The 21,497-nt window shown below is 39.7% G+C and overlaps 1 protein-coding gene across 1 annotated transcript in view; it reads right to left on the minus strand.

Moving 5' to 3' along the window:
• EGFLAM (EGF like, fibronectin type III and laminin G domains) overlaps positions 1-21,497 on the minus strand; it is a 75,010-nt gene that overhangs the window by 29,448 nt on the left and 24,065 nt on the right. Inside the window, exons 4-10 of the mRNA XM_042826003.1 lie at positions 21,431-21,457; positions 17,570-17,687; positions 16,867-17,002; positions 10,648-10,814; positions 3,473-3,588; positions 2,905-3,241; positions 299-399 (exon numbers count right to left, since the gene is read on the minus strand). Coding sequence (XP_042681937.1) covers positions 299-399; positions 2,905-3,241; positions 3,473-3,588; positions 10,648-10,814; positions 16,867-17,002; positions 17,570-17,687; positions 21,431-21,457 — 1,002 coding nt within the window. The remainder of the gene's footprint in view (positions 1-298; positions 400-2,904; positions 3,242-3,472; positions 3,589-10,647; positions 10,815-16,866; positions 17,003-17,569; positions 17,688-21,430; positions 21,458-21,497) is intronic.

A 21,497-nucleotide genomic window follows, 5' to 3' on the forward strand; every position in this document is an offset into this window, starting at 1 on the left:
GGACAATAATGGACACGAACACTGTATCTAGATTACCCAAGTAGTTTGCATTCCTTGAACATGAAGACAGATCATTAGGGATGAAGCTTACATATAAGCTCAACACAGTTGCATTATGAACTGCACTGAAGAAAAGTTAGTATCCTGCTGTCCACATACAGGACACAGTACAGGATTGGAGCTCGATGATCCTAAGGTCCTCTAATCTAAACCATCTTCTGATGCTATGAATCTATGAACATCAGAATAAGTGAAAAATCCAAAGCACCAAAAAGAACATAGAATTGCTTAAACTCACCCTGAATTCAAGGGTAATTTGAAACGTCTGATAGGAGTTTTTCAGTGGTTCAAATGTAATATATGAGTAGCCATAGAACTGAGGATACTGAATAGTAATATCTGAAAAGTAATGACAGAAGCACATGATTTAGCAATTTTCTACCAACATAAAAACTTATACACATATTTAGCAGTAGGTAACATCAGGGGAAAAGGCAAGGTAGAGCTCCTCCAGAGACAGCCATTAGTCAGCAGCAGTGAACAATCAGTTAACCTACTGTCTCATCATTCCACCACCTGTTACAATTCCTCTACTCTCAAGAAGGCTGGTGAACTTGGAAAAGAGCAAGATACTTTAGGCCAAATACTGCTGAACAGCTTAAATCACTGACTTCAGAAAGTGGAACTTTCTGAATTTCATCTCTGTTTCAGGAAACAGAATCCATCTATTTACTTATCTTCATTTAAGAAACCACCCAATACAGAGACGACAAATGAATTTTCTGTTTTACAAAAACCTAATTGGGAAATGTACACTGAGCCAGTATCCATGATGCATTACTCACTGTTGCTCCATATCTGCCATATCCAGCATCTGGAAAAGTCCAGGGTGATTGCTAGGAGCCCCAAGTGCCTTTCTCCCATCAGCTCAGTGGAGAATGCTCAGGGAGGGGTGGGGAGAGGAAAGTTCCTGCATCTCCCATTCCGTGGGTGCAGCAGTAACCTTCCATATTATTCATCGGATGGTGTCATCAGCCCTGGCCATTTACTATCTTGTGTCAGACCACCATCCCAGCTTCAGCATAGAAAACAAGAGGGGCATGTCTTACTGCTACATTTGCAGCTAATTTTCCCAAGAAACACAGAGGATAGATGCAGTTTTAGGCCTGAATTTTTGCCATAGATGTAAGCCTAATAAGGTAGGAAGGATGAAGAGTCTTATTTCATTTTGCTGTTTGAATATTGAGTGGATTTTTCTTGTGTACTTGGAGCTAGATACAGCTCTCACAGCTTCTTTGTTATTAAGGCAAACAAATAAAATACATCTGAGTCTGAGGCGGACAGAACTGGTGCTATAATCCTGAATCAACCAAGTAGTCAGAATTAACTCATGCCATGATCACAAACAGCCCTGACTGGACCAAAGAGTCACTCAGCTGCTGACTGTAAAGAAAAGTCTGTTTTCATTCAGACTAATATACTATTTAAAAATACTGTCTTCTTTGGAGAATCTCAGTACAAAGCAATATTGATAGATGATGCTACTGCTTACCAGTATAAAGGAACAGAAAACTCCCTTGTGAAAAATGGTGGTTTTGGAATCACATTAACAGACTAACACTACAAGCTGTATACAGTTCAAACACATCCTTGACTTTTCATACTAGTTCAAGGCCAAAAATCACATCTGCAGTTGTTCCCTGTGGCTGAGTCACAATGGACTGGTTTCAGAATGAGCTCTGTCTACTCATGCACTGGGAGGAGAAAATAAAATACCGCAGTGCAAATGTTGCTGATGCATAATGTAGTGCATCAGGAATATTCAGAACGGGCCTGCAGAAAAAAATACATGTCCCTGGTGTTCCTTCTTAGCACGTGGGACAGCACTATTATCAGTAACAGGACAGATCTTCAGCACCTCCCACATACATCATGAGCAATAAGATGTAAGTCGTGACACTATCCCATGAGAAGGGACAGCATTTCTCCGTCAGTCTCCTTGTTTATTTCTTTTGTTAGTTACCACTAATTGCAACCATCTGTTGCAATTTCAAACACCTGCTGTCAAGAGTTTGACACTTGACTGGGAAGCGATGCTTGGGATGCTGTGTAGCAGAGAAGCAGACCTTCCTCACTGAGGGTCAACCGAGCCAGCTTTGGGTCTGGGCAGACCTAAGAGCACCACACAGGTATGTACCTCTTCCCTCCTCCCTGTGCATAGCCTCACCTCTCACTTTGCACAGTTTCTGGCATTTCTGGGCCCTTGATCATCAAAGTAACAGACAAATAATTCCAGAGGGGAAAAAAAACAACAGAAGTGACTCACTGCATGATCAGCTCCTCTCAGGGCTGGCAGAAAGGAGAGGTTTGGCCTCAGCAGAGCAAGAGTCATAGGGGCATGAATGCCTCAAATGAAAGCTGGAGATACTACGGCTGGACACTGCGAGGACTAGGTGCCTCTCACTCCCAAATATAGGAGGTAGGATTAATATGCCCCACATAGCTATAGGTGTCTGCATTTGTCTTTCCCAGCTTTATTAAAGACTAATTTCTTCCAACATGGTTAAGGAAAGAGAAAAAATCAAAGGAACTGATGTCTGAACAGAAACATGGAAGTTTCTGCTGTCCTTAGGCACCCATTAATCCCAACCTGATAATTCAATAAATGTACTTCTCTTGTTTTACTACACAGCTGCTCCTTGCCTAAGACAAACAAAACTAGAAATCAACCTCCGTGTGGTCTAAAAACCTGGGCCACAGCCAGGCCCTGCTGCTGCATGTGCCACTCCACAGAAGCCTCAGACATTTGGTTGGCCATCCCTGGAGGGATACCCATTAGGAAGCCATTGAGGAAGCACAGACCTATGTACTGGCGCACAAGGAGCTCTGCACATAGAAATGTACCTTCTGTGCACATCTCCCCTCCTTTCCCCAAGTTGCAGTGGCAACGTGAGCCTCCTCGGTCGTAGTCATTGACACAAAAGCTGTCTGCAGAACAGATGGTCTCATCGCAGGAAAGATCAAAGAGGCGTGGGGCAGAGGACATGCTGCCCCTTCTTGTGGCCCTGGCTGTTGTAACCCTGGCCGTGGTGGAAGGTTGTGTGGTGGTGAGAGTGGAAGTGGTGGGCTCCGAAGTGGTTGTAAGGACCCGTGACAGCAGCCTGGAGCTAGACCCTGGCGTGACCTTAGTTTCAACCAGAAATTTTCTGTTGCCTCCTTTGATAGCAGGAAGTGGTCTGAGCTAAAGGGAAAGAAGTAAACACAAATTAGTAAAACTTAATTTGGACACTGGTATGACATGAACACTTTCCAAGAGACAGATCTGAAGTAACAAATCCATTCTCACTGAAGAAAAAGAAGAAATTATACTATTTTATCTGAGCATATTATATCTATCTGATAAGATCAGACACTTCAAAACGTTAAGACTTAAAAGGAAACAGAAATGTCGAAGTGGAATCTTGATATTTACCTCTTCTATGTAAATGTCATAGTCTGAGTCATCCACATCAAATCCATCATCATCACCAGTGACTGTTTCTGTGATATAACGATGTCCATAACTTCCACTTCCTAGCTCTTCAGAACCTGAAAAAACACAACTGGTGTACTCAGTTCATATGCTTTTTTTCTCTTTACATAAAGCAGCTCAGATGTTATCTTCCCTGACTTAGAACAGTGAAATAAGAAGCAGATCACAGATGTTCATTCTGTACAGGCAACAAACGTGTCAGCCTGAAGATGGGACAGGCTGCACAAGTGACACACGCCCAAGTTAAAACAAAACAAGCTAAGACCTTCATGGTCTGGGTTTCCTTAACAAAGCAGGAAAAGCTCCATACTCCCACTGTAAACAGACTTCTATCTATCATTCCTCCAGTCAAATGGCTCCAACCATTTTTTCAGCATGTGACCACATTTTAACAGCCATATTCGTTTAAATCAAAACCTTCCTTTTCATAAATACCCCATCACTTGTTCACCCCACTGTCAACCAAATATCCAGAAGAGCTCAGGGTTAAGAATATAAGGTTAAGAATATAAAACATATAGTAAGCAGTGAAACAATGGACATTATACATCAGCTTTCCACAAAATTTGCTGAGGTCACTTAAGAACAGCACAGGTAATCCTGGCTTTGCAGAGCCTCTGAAAGGGCTGGCCACGTGTCCTGGTTTATTTTGGCAGCCTCAACTTTCCTATACTTTCCTGTAGGCTAGCAGATCCCTCTCACCACAAAAGGCAAAGACACAAAGTCCTGTGGGGCCAGGAGTCTGCAGGAAGGAGAACTGGCAGGCCAGAGATGCCAGAGAGCCACTTAATGGCAGTGAGAGCTTCACTGATACCTCTGAACAACCTGATGCGAAGGTGAAAGATAACAAGGCCCGGCAGGTTTAATGCTATGAAATCGAGTATGTGTGAACCAGATAAAAGCACATGCCCTGGATGGCTTGCTGGCCACCCCACTGCATGCTCCTGGGGAGCTGCTTATCAGTGGAGTTCACATGGAACACTGACACACAGAAAAAGCAGAAGCAAATGAGTAGAGTTAATGCGGCACACACATTTCCAACCAAGACAGACCAGAATAAAATATGCATAAGCTCAAACTCCACTCAAACTTTTATATCTAATCATATGTAAATAATACAATTTAACTGTATAATTTAACTGTAAGTTGAATTATTCAGCATTGAGTTCTAATAAGGCATGTAAGCAGAGAACTGATAGCTTTGTGGCTGGTAATGAGAAGAGGCAAATTGTACAAAATACAGATTATTTTTGTAGTGACAGTAACTTCACAGGCAAAGGATAACAAGTGGAGAAATAGGCTGCACGTTTTACAAACTGGTCCCAATCCTGCATTCATTATGGAAAAAAAAAAAGTATTAGCAAAATGTGGCCACAAATTCATATTCCCAGTATTCACCTGATTAGTTACTAAGATTAATTGCCACCTCCAAATAATTTTACTCCAGCAAGGAAGGCAGGCTACTCCTCTTCTATCCATCCATTAATGAATCAGAATCTTATTCTTTGGCAAAAGCAATTTTCTATGACATGTATTTCTACAAAAGAATTTAAGTGTTCCCTAACTTACAAAAGTGTCTTGTGGTTTACTGGAAATTGTACTAATGAAGCAAAGCCCACCAGTAACTCAGCTGTCAGGAGATGCCCCAAGTTGCAGCTCGCTGGAATGCTCTTCCTTTCAATTCAGGTCAGTAATATTACTTCTTGCTGTTAGAATTACACTGTTCATAGTGTTTGTATTTCAGAATAAATTTAGATCTTCTAATAGATGAAATCGTAAATTATCTAAGAGTAACAGAAGTCATAAAACTTAATTGGGGAAAAAAAAGAAAAACCAAACATTACTGATCAGCCATATCACAAAAAATCTAATCTGTATTCAGACTGCAATACACAAACTCAGTTTTACAATTTAGAGTGTATAAACTTTAAAACAAATGCCTGCTATAGTCTAAATTCTGCCACATTTTTTCTCTTCTCAAGCAAGTTTTCTGTTGGCTTAATGCATTCAGTAAGGACTTCAGTAAGGATGGTAGAGATGAAGTGATACAGAGAATTATGTATCTTTATATTCATTTGTTGGAAAATATTTGGTCCTAGTTTTGCATTCCAATATGTAGACTTGCTCACATGCATTATACGAGATTTTAATGCCACACTGTTTCACACAACTGTAACTCTCTTGAGTGGAGTTATTACTAAATGACATCAATAGCCATCAGAGCACAATGAGAGTTGGTAACTTAAACACGGTTCTCCAAGCATAAGGTGTGCCTCTTTCATCTGGCAAAACTATATGTTCCATGCTTTTCCAGCAGAGGAATGTGGAATACAACATGTACACACTATTTTAAACCAGATAATGATTTCTTTTAAGCTATTTGAATTGGTATAACATTTACATCCTGGAGAGAGCAAAGAAGGTATGGCTTATTGTGGCTGACAGAAAGGATTGCTTTGAGGCCCTTCTTCAAAGGCCTTCAAAATTTAAGTTTGGCCTCACCAGGAAAAGTGTAAGTTCAGAAAATGCCCTGATGTCCACAGTTCTCTTAAATGGCCTAACATTCTCACTCTTACAGATCCATCTAAGCTTCAGATGACACATACTACATTACTTTACCTGCCACTGTGTGAGTAGTTTTGGCAATACAGTGAAGACAAAGAAGTTTGCTTCTAACTATGTTTGAATGCATACAGGTGATGAATATTCACCTAACTGATCAGACACTATCAAACATCCACTGGCTTCTTGGTCGCTCTGCTCGGCCTTACATTTGGTATTAGGTGGGTGTGACATGACACTCACGCATGACAGGATGTAACAGAACTACAAAGCAAACAGAAAGCAGAGAATCCAACAGGACTTGCTGTACAGAATCCACTGTGTTAGCCCATATTTTAAGAGCAGTGCATAGATTTGGTGGAGAGCTCACCTCATAATGGATGGCAAACCAGGGATAATAAAGCAAAGCAATCCACTGCAAATGCCAAAAAGAAACAACTCCAGATACGCACTGTATTTCTTTACATCAGTGTGTCAGTGTACAAGATGAAGCCTGTTTAAGACTCTGTACCAGATCTTATAATCCTGTTTTATAATTAATTAGAAAACATGTGGGTGTCTTAAACTTAAGACAGCCTCTTTCCAAGTAATCAGGATTAAGCTATATCAAAGATATATTTTTTAAAACAAACAGAAAGCCACATAAACTTCTGTTTTACCTACTAGGTAATGAGGACCATAAGTACACCAATCAGAAGAGGCAGGAGGTTGGCCAAAGAAGGCAGGCTGCATGGAATTGTAACAGAGTGATCTTCACACAGACTATCTCACAGGTCTCAATCCAGAATACATCGGGGCATTTTTATCTGAGTTTTATTCCTGCCAGTGACTCAGAGGGAAGCAAGGAGTATTGTTTGCTGGATCTCTTGCTTTTTGTTGCTTTTTGTATAACAGGGACAACATTATTTCTTTCCTCTCTAAATTGCAGACACAGGTTGTAGGTGTTTCACTTATATGGTTGTTGGGATTTTTGGTCTGTCAAATCTTTCAAAAAGGTCATGGACAATTGCTTGAAAACAAAAGTTTTCACGTATCAAGTTTAGTAACAACAAAAGCAATGAACTGTCCCAAAGAAACAAACAAAGTGTCCTCACCTGCATCACTTAAATATCTTTAATCTCCTGGGGAAACAGATGGTGTTTGCACTGTGTCTGGAAGGTCACCGACCTTGGGCTTTGCCAGACTGACAGAGGAAGTGCCTTATGTTAAAAATACCCTCCTGCTCGTCCCCATGGCAAACGTGACAGAAGTGGCCGCTTAATCTGGGTACATCCTTTCCACTGGGCCTAGCCATCAGCACCCAGCTTCTCGCAAATGGGAGCATCTGTATGCTCTGACTCGTGCTGAAAAAGGCATTGGCACAAGTGTTTGTTTTGCACAGAGAGTGAATGTGCCTGCTGAGGCTCGGGGCAGGAAAGGAGCAATCCCTTGGATCCAGACACTGATGGAAGTGATGGCGATGTGTCTAGGAGATACTGGATGGAGAATGTTTTCTATAGGTCTGCTTTCCACAGGTCTCCAAAGTCTTTACAAAGGCCACATTTGTATTTGTTGTCCCTGTTATACAAAAAGCAACTCATTTCCTTCTATTAAAAAACAAAAAACAAAAAAACAAAAACAAAACAAACCAAAACAAACTAACAAAAAAAACCTGAAGTAAATTATAAATACATGAGAACTTTTGGGGAAACTTGCCCTCTCTTTCCTCCCTGGAAACAGACCAATGTAATATAAAACAAATATGCAATTTTTTGTATTTTTTTTGTAAGTGGGCAACAGCTGATAGTCAAGGCCACATGCTGTACTTGCAAGGAGGTCTGGGAGGTCTGTCACTCTAGGTGATACAGTCAGCATTCCTTCAGAGGAGTATTTTATCAAACAAAGCCAACCATTTCTTATGCTGAACTGAGTGAGGAGTACTGCAAATCCAGCCACTTTTCTAGCAAAAATAAGACAATTACGTGTGAGAATGAGATAAGCCCCAGCAGAAAAAATGCCCAGGTTGTGTGGACTCTGTATCTGTGGGACTTGTTGTCTCAGTCCATTTGGAAGAACTATAATAGTCGCTAAACAATGTAACATGAAGTATGGGAGCTGCATTTTGCAGTAATGCTGGGAATTCACCTTTCACTTAAAGTAAGCATCAGAATGTTATTATTTTAAAACAAGCATAAAAATCCAGGTTATGCAAGCATAAAGATCCACATTTTTAAAATTTATACACACTAAGGATCTGAGCACCAAGACTTACATGAACAAAGCATTCAGACACTGTATGGACTTCTGCCAGCTAAGATAATTCATGTATTTCTGAGTACTAATACCCAGGCTGTCAGAAAACAGCACCACATACGTGGGGCATGCTTCACTGCTTATGTAGGAGAACAATTGTAATGAAGATAATAATTTCTGAGATGAGTACTCTGAAAAACAAAGATGCTCCAGTTTCAGACATGCATGCTGTCTGTCTGACACCCTTCCAGCAACAATATGACTAAGAGCTGTCTGCTTGCACTCTGAGAGATTAAGGCATCTGGTGCCATCTGAGATGCATTATGGTCCTAGAGACATCCCCAGAGGGCTGCATGTGTCTGGAAGAGGTATGGGAGGCACTTGTCCTGCAAAGATAGTCAAAAACAAGCTGGTGTAATCCAGAGGATCTCAGATATACTGAATGCCTATACCTGAACAAATGAACTGAATGATTAGGTAGGCCAAAGGTAACTATTGTCTTTCTGGCTACTGGAAGGGGGAAGGTAATTTAGTAGCTGAAGATGCATAATGTAAAGTAGGAATTTTCAGTGCAGAAGCTTAGCTTTCCTTGTAATATGTAAGGTTCTCATGTATCTGGTTAGCATCACACCAGTTTGACACAGACATCGTTACTAAAGGTAAATGATGGTTTTATTCTCAGTCACATTCCTGCTTCCTAAAAGAAGAATTTATTTCTAAAGGCATCTATTCTTTGTCACCACGACTCTCTCTCAAAAAGCTGGTTGTTGTGAAGACTGTTACCCAAAAAAAGAGAGCATGGTCTTTCAGGTGTGTTTGGAAGCCTATCTGTAAAGTCAGTCCTGGAAACCAACACCAGATGGGCCAAGTAACCAGATTTGCATTGTCTACTGACTACAGAATGCAGACACACATCAGAGATAAACAGGACACTGAGGAGCATGTATGTGTAGCTGAGGCACAAGAAGCTGAACCTTGAGGATCCAAGGCCAGAAAATCTCACAGGGCATTACACCTTCATGATTTTTATGACTGTTTTCTTCAGACGTTAAGAGTTCAGCTGCTACAACAAATATCCTCCAAATTGTTCAAGAGATTTCAAGAATAGCAGGGGCAAAAAAAGGATGAAAATCACCTTACGGGATTAGAGAAGACAAGAGCTTTCAAGATAAAGAAGCAATTAAAAAAAAAAATCCATATTGGGTTAAATTGATCATTGAAGACATGGTTTCTACAACATGCTAGTTGTGCTTACAGAGCTCAACATCCTATTTGAATATCAGCTGCTAGTATTTTACCTGTTAAGTAAAGATGATTGCTGCTGAGTGTGTATGTGAGGGAAGACAAAGATCAGTCTTGTAGCTCAATTTTATAGTTCAGTAATCTACTAGAACTGCCTGCAGGCATTTTATTTTTTTTCATTGCGCTCTATCCTCTGTGAATGCCTTCAGAACTGGGTTTTAAAGTACTTCAAACCACCCAAATGCAAGAAGGACAAGAAGGACTTTGGCACATAAAGGGTATAGTCTAGTTAGGTCATGTTCTCCACTATCAACTCTGCCTCCTGTATGGAGTCTGCTTTGTCACGTGAGGCTGGGATTTGCTCATTTGGTGTGCTCACACACTGCACTGGCGCTGTGGGAGGTAAGGAGCAACAGCACCTCTGAGTTAGCCCACAGAGACATGGGCACTGGCAGAGGATTATACTCTGAAGAAGACTGTCAGGAGATGGACCACACAGGATCTATCCTTTATTTCAACGTGCATGGCCTGCGTTGATGCTCAAATATGTGTAACATTTGTATGCATTTCTACCCAGTATTTTCACATGTAGCTTCTGATGAAAATAGGATGCTTATCTGTATATATCATTATTTTTGTGGTTGTGATTAGTACTTGAAAAGCCTTACTATTCAGGAAACAGTAAAGATTTGCTTTGATTTTTTAAATTGCATATGTAATATACATAGTTCTTAAAACAAAACAAGCAAACAAACAAACAAACAAGATGAAACAAACTTGTCTCTCATTTCTCCCCATGAGATTCACTTATCAGTTCTGCATGAATCTGGCATAAAAGTCAGTAAGCAGCAGTCCAAAAATATCTGACAATGAAACGGTGTGAAAGTGCTTCTAGCTGGAGCTTTACCTTCTTTGAATCTCAGTCTTCACAGAATGCTGCAAGAACCATGATCAGGAACGAGAAGTGTTGAACCAGGGTGTCTGTGAACCCTGGTTTGGACAGGGACTCTTCCTCCAGCTGCCCACCACAGACTGCCCCCAGAATACAGTACTAATGACAAAATGGTGGCTCTACTCACTGAACGTTCGGACCACATCGCTCGGCGTGCTGGCAGGGCTGGATCCATAGGAGTTTGCTGCTCGCACTGCGAACTGGTACTTGGTATTTGGGAGAAGTCCCTTGAGCACCATAGATTCCATCTGGATCTGCTCTCTTATTACTGTCCAATTGCTGTCAAGGTCTGGCCTTCAGGGTTAAAAAGAATAAGATCGTAAGTAGGTAAGGCTGGCTGTATAAATTAATTGCCTTTAAACTTTCCAGGGAAATACATAAAATAAATGAGATACAACCTGCCAAATCATGACTGAAATCCTTAATTCTTAAGAGGCCAGACTGTGCAGTCATTACTTAACCTGTGACATGGAAAGACTGCAGTACACAGTGATACAAAAGAAATATTCTGATTTTGCCTATAAAGCCAAGGAGGTGGTTTATTCGATAATTTGAAAATTAGCTTCTGTTTGTCTGTTTTTTGTGGATTTGGAGCTCAGAGTTTTCAAAAGAGGGGACGTCACCAGCACGTCCCCATCTCCTCTTCCGCAGCATAATGCTATTCTTTGCAATGGAAGAGGAAAACATCTGATTTATTTATAAGAGCTGTACTCTAATGCTTCAGAGACCACCTTTCAAATGTACAAAAGCATTAGCAGAATCAGAATCTAACTTTTAATTTCCCAATCAGTGAGGTTAATCTTCCCCACACTGGAAAATCTGGATCCAAAGTCTTCTCCCTGGAAATGACAAAAGAACTGAATAATAATGCAGAGAACTTGGCCTTTGCAAAAATATTTTCTTAGCCCTTGGGCCACACCTAGATAGGTCTTGACTCGTACTGGAAATCAGTGACCAACAAATGTCTGTTCTGTATACATTACAATCCAGCTGAAATCCGTACAACCACTCGCTTGGTTTGGTCTCAGCACGAATGCAGGAAAACTAGAAATGCTTACGTTCGTCTACAAAGGGATATGTGAAGGAGAAGGCTTGCTTCAAACACCTTGAGAGAACGTTCTAAAGCTTTCACACCATTTCTGCTTTCACTAAAGGAAGTCTCGTCAAGAAGAAAATTGAATGAGAAGGTAAATGAATGTAAGCAAAATCAAAACATAAACATTAAATCCAGAACACCTAAAATATTTAAATTAAAGCCTATGAATGTAAAATAGGGAAAGAAATGACCTTTCTGAGAAAGTCATTCCAGTGCCTGTTTCTAAGATGTCCTTGTGGTATTTATTACAGGAAATAACCTCCAAGTGCTCCCTGAATCTACTGATGTTTACATAGGACTAGCTGCAAATGTTTCCAACAGCCTTCCAGTGAATATTTTAACATGAGGCAGGCATTTTGTATTTGTTTATTTGCAGCTGGAAGGAAGTGCCAAAATTAATGTATGTTTTATTTTATCAGTCAATACAAGATTTTGATCACTGAGGTTTCACTCCTTTCAGCCAGCAGGGCAAGTGTACTGATAAAGCTGTAGCTCCCAGCTGCCTGAGTCCTACACAGCGGCACACTGTGCCAAATATTTTACTGTCTCACTAAAAATAAACCTAAAATAAGATAAATGTGCAAGATGCAATGATGGCTAAACAGACCATCCTCAGTCACCTTCCATCACCATTTCCTGGTAGACAGGAGGACATTGATGTTGGCCTCTCTGTCACTGTTTCCCTTTTCTGAGCTTTTGATGCCCAGGCCAAAATGAAAACTTTTAAAGTCTTTTCCAAATGAAAGCTGTTAATATCGCTTCTGTCCACATGCTCACTTTGCAGCATGTTCTCAGTTTTCCTACACACATCTTTTTCTTGCTCTAATTGCAACAGAAAGGATTCCTGCCCATTAAAAAAATGGCCTTCAAGCTGCTCTGTAATGCACCCTGCCAGTATCAGTGCCGAAATGGGAAAAGCCCAAAGGAGATACTACTGCCTTTACAGATAGAGGAGAAAATGTCACAACTTCACAAACCGCAGGCTAGTCTTCAACTTCACTGTCTTTCAAAAGACTTCGTTCTACAGAAATGAATAGCAGAGGAAATGTCTGCAAGTGTGTAAGTCTCTGCAGCTGAAGGAGAGGAAAAAAAAGAGATTTATCACTTGAACTTTGCTATTTCTCCAGAACATTCCCTGTGTGAACAAATCGGTACAAGACTATAAAATGGCAAACAGATGGAGAGAGGAACACAGTGAACTCATACTCTCAGGGCAGCCAACTCTTGTGTTTTCTAAGCTTGGAGCTTTTTGCTGAATTTCACTTCAAGTCAACTTTTACAGTAGAAGGGCTCATCTTGATGCCTCTTTCTCATCTTCTCACAGAGATATCTCCCCTGGGTCAGTAGAGGTTTGTCTCCAGGCAGGACCTTGCAGAGCTGTTCTGGGGGATGTCACTGTGCACGACATGTTTTCTGTTCTGGAAGTACAGCTGTGCATCTCCATACCAAAATATGATGCAATAAGAATCTGGTCAATGACAGAGTTGGAGTGGTTGGAGTGTTTTTAAAATAATAGATTTATAGGTAAAGTCATTAGGACTGAACAGATATAAACTGAGCGCAGAACTCTGTCCCAGCTATGCCCAAAAACATTTGGATTTTTGCTCTATATTGTTTGGGGATTTGTTCATCCCAGAAAGGAAATGTTTCTGATGTGGAGAACAGTAATGTTACACTCATTTGAGCTTTCTCTTAAAGATCAACTGAAAATTATTCAAGAGTGAAATGCCTGATCAATTTTATTTAAATTAATCAATTTCACAAGGTTTTTGATTGCTTACTTGTGCCATGTTTCTATTCATGATAAGTACCATGTTCAGCCTACAAAATGTTCTTTAAGATATACCTATACATTACAGTCTTTATTTAGTATGGAAAATATTCAGTGTAGAAAATAATGCACCACATGATATTATTTTTAGTATTTATTTACCTTTGTTATGACACCTTCTATAAAACACTCTAAACAATATACCAGGTCAATTGAGGAAAATAATAAAATAAATAGACAATATTCTAGCCTTATTCTTTTGTAAAATGTTATGCTGACATCATTAAACATTTTTACTTCTACTATTTCTTTTTCTTCATTAATTATCTTTTCAGGTATTTTGCCCTTTCAGACTGTGAGGTAAGAGTAAAACCAGAAGTATCTGTTTCATGAATTAACCAGAAAAAATGTAAAAAAATAAGGGTTTTTTTGCAGGGCTTTCAGAGGAGTGTCCCCGTCAGAACTGTTGTTTTGGGTTCTTTGAAAGTGAAAGCAATAATTGAACAACTACAACATTCATGGTCTGGAAGTTCACAGCCAAGTTACTTAAAAATTACAATTTCTGTTGTACATAAAAGTATAACAGTCCTGTGTTCAACACTTTTCTAACTATAGGTCGAAAAGACTTGTATATTCAAAATATTTCTACTGGGAAAGAGCCAAGCTTTGCCTTAGATGCTTTTAACAAGCTTCAGCATGAGATATTCAAATATGACAACCCAATATATTGCAGCACCAAGGACAGACAGTTCAGAGCAGAATGGATTCTAGGATAATTAGACATCTGGGTATTCAGGTGAAAATATCTGACATTTTTGAGAAAGCTCTTTTCAGTATCTTATGAATAGAAACACAAATTACATTAAAGCCCAGGATGTTGCTATGTAGACTTTCATAAGAATTTTTTTTTAAATAAAATATTTTTAGCATAAACCTTTGGAAAATTTACATTGAGCTTGAAAGCATTGAGCTTCCAGCAATCCCACGAGTTCTCTCAATTTCAATATATTCTTTTATGCATTCCCCGTGAACTGTGTCGATAAGAGTAAGGCCTATATTCACATTCTGATCTTAAGCACTTAACTAAGCTGAGAGCGTGGTCTCCTTGGGATTCTCCTATAGTCAAGAGCAGAGCAGAGCTTGACTTACCCCTGCCCATAACACATCTGAAATCACCTATGGCCTTCTGCTGCCTATAGCAAACTAAAATGTGCAAAGTTTCCTCCCAGGGAAACCATGCAAGTGCCAAAAAAAGGCCCAAATTGAGACCTCAGGCAGAAGGACACATTATCTCTGACAGTATCCCTAAGAGAATTTATCCTTGCTTCTGATGACATTCTGGTAGGTGCAAGCAATTAACGAATTAAAGTCCGTGAGTTTTCAACACCCACTATCACAATTGGTGAAATAAAAAGACATTTCCTTCATCTCAGTCTCTCAGCATGGTTCCTATATGGTCAAAGTAATAGAAGTTGGTCCTGAGGGGCCTGAAATGATGCAAACCATATCATAGTTTCTAGAGGCTTTGCTGCATCCACAAAAAAATTACAGATTTGCATTGTTATTAATTTTGCAAAAAATAACTCAGTGTAATATCTGAACTGTATTTCTTTAGCATCAGAAGACTTAACTCTAAATTTGTTTGCACTGTTTTGTTCTGGTTTGTCATTGGTTTGATTTCAACAGCTTTAACTCATGTTAATGCTCTTCATACTAGTTAAAATTACATGGAGCAAAATACAATGAAGCTTTAAGTTAAATCTTTATTTCTAACTGCATTAGGGCTTACAGTGCTTTGAACTTTCTCCAAATACATACTCAAGCTTCCAAGTCTAAGAGAGCATAATCCCACATTTAACAAGAATACTTTAAAACTCAAACTAAAGAGTATAATCAAAACACTGTGCTGTTAGCAAATTCTTTCCCAAAGTCTAAAAACAACAAAACACTGAAATTTCAGTACCTCATATGTTTTACTTAAATGGTGAAGCAATTTTCTGCTCTCCATCTGAACAAAAACATTTAAAGGTGTGATTTCAACACATGAAATGGAAACAGTGATGCCCACTTTACACATTAGTGGGCCCCTGATTCTACGATGATGTGTAGACTCTATTTTACGGTAAGAGAACACACGTGTCTGATGTACTTGCAGTCAGAATCTAACAAAATCCCTTTCCTATCCAATGAATAGATAATCATTAAGAGATGAAGAGAAGAGAGAAATGGCTAGAAAACAATTACAGTGGAGAAATAGATATTGGAAAAATTACATGGTAATTCCTCAGCAGAGGTTACATGATGACCATAATGCATCTTCAGCCTTCATGCCCTGCATCTCACTGCAGTGAATATTGGGTGGTTTCCCAATGAGTATGAGGCATTTTGATTCCAATACAAAGTCCAACATAAGTTCACTAGTGGGTTTTCAACTTGGGAATTTTTCGCACTGTATCAGTATCTTCTAGACTGTAATCATACTTAAAGCACTGAAAACCAATGGTTTTTCCTGTTGGTTTTTATAACAAAAAATCTTTTTAAAAACGAGCGTCTTTTTTTGAAGAATTACTTATTGACCTTTACCGCTTAATACAGATAAAGGAGCAATTCTCTGTTCTTGTGCAGGAACCTCAAATAAAATCTGTCATCACATGTTTGTTCAAAGTGTTAAACTTCCAAAAGCTGAATTTTGCGCTCACAGTAGGGATAAACAGAGGAACTAGCATGAAAATAATAAGATTTGAATAGAAATATTAGATTCCACAAGTATATGAACAGCAAGGTATACATACTTATTTATGCGTGCATATACAATCACCTGCTCCTTACCTTTTACATGCATAAAGCAACTCGCCTAGCAGCTTTTCACAGTTTAGAACTATTACTACAAAATGTAGAGTTCTACATAAAAACAAGAGCAAACCAAAACAGCACAAAACACCCAGAGATTAAAGAAAAGTCAATACTTCATGGACAATTGATCAATGCAGGGATAAAACAACAAATCAGAGTCCTGCAACTCAAGACTCTACACACTCCTGTCAGTTAAACCAAAAAAATGACTCTTCAGCCCCTGGATTTTTTGCTATAGCAGCCAAAGGCACATTTGCTCAGGGAGACCCCTCTGCCACAAACTCTTCACTCAGCATGATTCAACAGAAGTTGATGACAGGAGAAGCTTAAAACTTAATTTACCCAGGCTTTTATTAGATGAAATATATTAAACTAGACGTTTTTTTTTCTTTCATCAGAAGATAGGACTTACTGGTGATTTTATATCAATTTTGATTATTTCTAGATTGCCTTCAAATTTTCATGGTAATTCAACACATATCGAGAGTGAAACCTAACATACTATATACAGTAATAAATAAATAACAAGAAGAATCTGTAGTCAGTTTGATAGCGCAGTTTAGGAAAAAAAAAGACAAAACTACAGCACATCACCACTGAATTTCAGTTTCCACTGACAAACTTGCCTGATAAACTCCACCATGTAGTATTGTATGGGAGAGCTTCCTTCATTGGCCCCAGGTTTCCAGGATAATGCAACTTCTGAATCAGAAACAACAACAATCTGGGGCTGATAGGGTGGTGCAGGGGGCATGCAGTTATCTGTGCCAGAAGAAATGCAGAACAGCATTAGAGAAGTGAATTGACTTATATGCACAGCAATCCAAATTCACAGACTTAGGAATCAAATTTATATGCTTCTTCCCTCCCTTGTTGCCCCTGTAAAACTCTACATCTGTGGAAAATTAATAGTAAAGTATTGCAGTGCTGCATGTAAAAGGGACTTAGGTGCAAGTGGCCTGCTGTGTGACAGATGCAGTAGGGCTAATGCAAAAAGAAACCTTATCTCAAATGGTCTAGCAGGAATTTATTAAAGATTCATAACATCAGATGGCTATGAATCATATAGGTTGGAGAACTCCATTAAGATCACTAAGTCCAATCACCAACCTGACCTACCAAGTCCCATCACCAAGCCATGTCTCTCAGTGGCTATTTCAACACGTCTCTTAAATACCTCTGCTGACAGGGACTTGTTTCTGACCACTTTGCTGCTAATCCTGCCCCCCTGTTCACTCACTGCTTTGGGCAAATTGAGAATTTCACAGTCAGCATTTACGGGTCAAGCTGATACTGCCCTGACAGCTTCACAATAGAAAGCAGAGTTACCTTGGGATAAGGTTGTGACATCTCTGGGCATGCTGGGTCGTCCCTTCCCTGCCCAGCCATAGGCTCCAACACTAACGCGATGTGGGGTACCAGGTTTCAAATCTCCAATAACAACTTCCTACCAGAGTCAAGAGAAAACAAGACAAAAACAACTGCAAGAGTCAGTGGAATCTGACACGATGTTTTCCATGCAGCCTTCTGGGAGGACTGCTGCCTTCCAGCCCTGCTCTGAAAAAAAAACACGAAGGTCACCATGTGCTTCCTCTCAAGCTGCATTTCCACCCCTGGGGAATCCATAGGGCAGATCTGGACCTACTTCTCAGCATAACTCTCAGGGCTGTTTGTGCCCCTTGTCATGCTTTTGCTGGTCAAGTTGAAGTCACGTACTATTCTCTCCCTTGAGCCGATTGCTGGCCTTTATTATCAGCGTGGTGCATTTTTCATTTTTAAAATTTTTATTTTTTAAATTGAGACCATAGGAACTTCTGAAAATAAAGCAATTTAAAGCTGTGTGAACTGACAATCTTGAATTTCTCATAGAGCAGAGCCCAGTCTCACCGCCTCTTACGATACCCCTAGCTGGCTGTTCACTTCATGCTACCAGCCTTGACCACTCACCTTTTTTGTCCTTCTGCCATAAACACAGAAAGATTAACCTACAAACAACTACCATGTGGAAGGCAATGCTGTCCTCCACAGGAACTTCTGCAGAATATTTTTCAAAGGAGCCTGCTAAACTCTTCCAGAAAGTAGATAATGTTATCAAAAAAATACATGCTTAAAAATACTTACATAAAAATGCAGAGTTCTTTACATGTAGCCTATCTGTAGATGAAAATCCTAGATTTATTAATTTTGACAGCACACTCAAGTAAACAGTTTATATGCCTCAGATTGCTTTGCTGTGAAAAAAATGCATTTACGGAGAATTGTACAGAGAATATTTTTTTTTCACTCTCTGATATTAAAAACATTATTCACAGAGCACGTGGAACTATCTCACTTCAAGCTCGAACAGACTTTAAATCTGCATTTCCAGTTGCAGCAAAATAGTAAACAATCCTAAAATTTTATTATCTGCTAAATGTCCTCACGACAGCCTTTTGGACAAACTTTTCCTTTCTGTTGTTTGGGGAAGATATTTCATTACTAGAACATCATTTAACAACACCCTGCCATCTGTCATTTCACTAGCCATGGTTTTGGAACTCCATCACTGATTTCCTATTAACAAAGACTGTCTGGCCATTATCCTGTTTTTCCATCCTTCACCCTCAATCTGCTTGAATGATTTGGATTCATCTGAGATGACAACAATTCTGAAAAAGTAACTTCCCTGGGAGAATTAGTGAGAACATTCAAATGAAAGTATTTATCTATTTAGCTGAAGTGACTGCAATCGTTCCAAATATGACCTGAAATGATGGCTGCTGAAAACCTGTCACCTCCGTCCACTAGCAATATTGATGCTCCTGCCACTCTACCCACCTTGTCATATATACTGTCCATCTGTACTTAAATTGTGTGCACTGTGTTCCTGAAAGCACCTTATAATAAAAAATCCTCTGTTACATGTCTGATTCTCTGTTTGCTTTCATGCTATTCAAGAACTTGTCCTCAGAAAATAGTGAGATATTCACATATATTTGGCTCTTAGCTATTGCTTCACAAGTCAAATGTGCAATAAACTAAACAGAACTAGCCTCAGTGACTACAAAGCCAATCAAAATAAAAGTTTGACTGAGGTATTTAGGTTCAACATATTTATTCTCAAAAACCACAGTAAACTACTCTCTTCTGCTTTTACTTAGGAGAAAGGTGTTAAAGTTTGTTGCATCTCAAAGGAGACAACAGCCTCACAGACAGGGAATTTTGGTGCTGTACTGAAAGGTTAGCTCACAATCATTGCATCTTATTCCTTTACTATCTTGAGCATCTCCTGCATTTTGAAACATGACACACAAAACTGAACACTACATTCCTGATGAAGCTTTATTAACATCGACTGCACTTTCTTGTCTTACATGATATTCATACTAAAACCCTGCAGAATGATATCTGACAGTTTCATTACAATCTCACCTTCTTTAACAGTGTGAAGCAATGTGATGCCTTTTCTGCAGTATGGGAATCAGGTGCAGGCATGGATTATGCCCTCCCTGCTTTGTGCTCCTGCCAGCTGTGCTGAACCCTTTTGTGAGCTGCACTCGAAGTTGCTTCACAGAAACCTGGATTATAAATTTTTTTCCAGATAAAGTCTATTTTCCCTTTTGTTTGGTTTTAATTTGAAAAAAATGAACCAACAAATAAGAAACAAAACCCACATGGAGTAAAGTATTGCTGAAGAAGCAGAGCTGGTTGTGATGCCATTTGATCCTCCTACCAACCCTTCCCCACTCTCAACTGCTCACTCTCCATTTTGTACCTGTGTGCTTGGCTATCTTGTAGGTCTTACGACCTAAAAACCTCCCACTTCTAAAGCGTGCTAATTGTCCTTGCTTTTATATATACAAACATATATCTGTGTGTGTGCACAACTTCATGTATACTGGCCCAGCAGAACAAAGCTTTAGTAAATAGTACTGCTCCAGCATTCTACAGACTGCTGTCATGTATGCATTCTATATGTTAGGATGATGCAGTGCAGATACGAGACATCATCCACTTTGCTCATGCACAGGCACATGCACACATACAAAAAGAGCCAATCTCTCTACAACAGTCTCATGGGGTCCAGAAAAGTTTCTGAGAAGGCAGCAGAATTGTACCCACACCAGCAGAGGAGGCTTAGTGATGGAAACACAAATTATGCAGACTTAACCACAAAGCTTTTGCAGATTTCTGTTGCGTTTGGTATGAATATAACAGAAAGTATTTCAGCAAGAACACCACTTCCTGGGGATTAATGACAGCTGGGAGCTGATTAATCCCAGTCAGTCACATTCTCCACATGTACCCCTCACAAGTGTTATTTTTATCAAGCAGAAAACAAGGGCCCAGCCTGGAACTTCAACTCCAAAATGCCGTAATCCAAACTCAGGATTGAACCAGACAGCCGTGTCTCAGGCGTGTCCCGAGGTCTCATCTGGACAACCTCCTCTCAGCCCAGCCTCTCTTAGTTAAGACAGTGAAAGCTGTGCCAGACCCACTGACTTCACTGGATTTCTTCATTTTTTAACAAATCTCAGGAGAAAGAAAAATGCAGGAGTTTGTTGATATTTCAGTGCTTAACTGAAATCCCTGCCTTTACCCTACACAAAGCCAAGCACCTCCTGCTAACTTCCTCCTTCACAATAAGACCAATCTGTTTATTGCTCATCGGAAGCAGAATGGACAGGGCTGGAAATAATTAATGTGAATCGCTCACCAGCTGCAAACTCATTTCAGACCTATTTTATAAGAGCTGTCGGTCTCCCAGTCCTCCTCCTGGACATCAGCACTTCTGTCCTCCCCATCTCTTCCTCCTCGCCCACTGTTGGGCTGCTGTCCTTCCCACTGTTGTGTGTATGCCAGCCTTGCTGTCCTGGTTTCCTCTAAATTGTCACCACCTGAATATAGCTGATGTTTTCTTAAACAAGCAAAACATCAACAAACACTTTGAAAGAGTGAATGAAGATTTATCCATCATTAAAAATGGAACTGGTACACCCATACACACATTCCCCTTATTTACCTCTGGATTTTGAGCTCTAGTCACTACTTTGACTACAAAAGATCCTGTCTAAGTGCTAACTAGAACCAACGTTAGAGATGAATAGGGAAATATTTTTGAGGCTGAATCTATGGAAAGCTCATAGCAGAAAAGTTCTATCTTATTTTAAATCACAGCTGTGACTGAGCCTCAGGTGAAGCAATACTTACAAAAATTGCTTGTCCCTCAAGTTGACCCTAGAAAAAATGAAAATAGGATTTGTTAATGAAGTAACAC

This window comes from Centrocercus urophasianus, unplaced genomic scaffold (genome assembly GCF_019232065.1).
Source record: "Centrocercus urophasianus isolate 14NV4802_14NV808 unplaced genomic scaffold, USGS_Curo_1.0 seq_25, whole genome shotgun sequence".
NCBI lineage: Eukaryota > Metazoa > Chordata > Aves > Galliformes > Phasianidae > Centrocercus > Centrocercus urophasianus.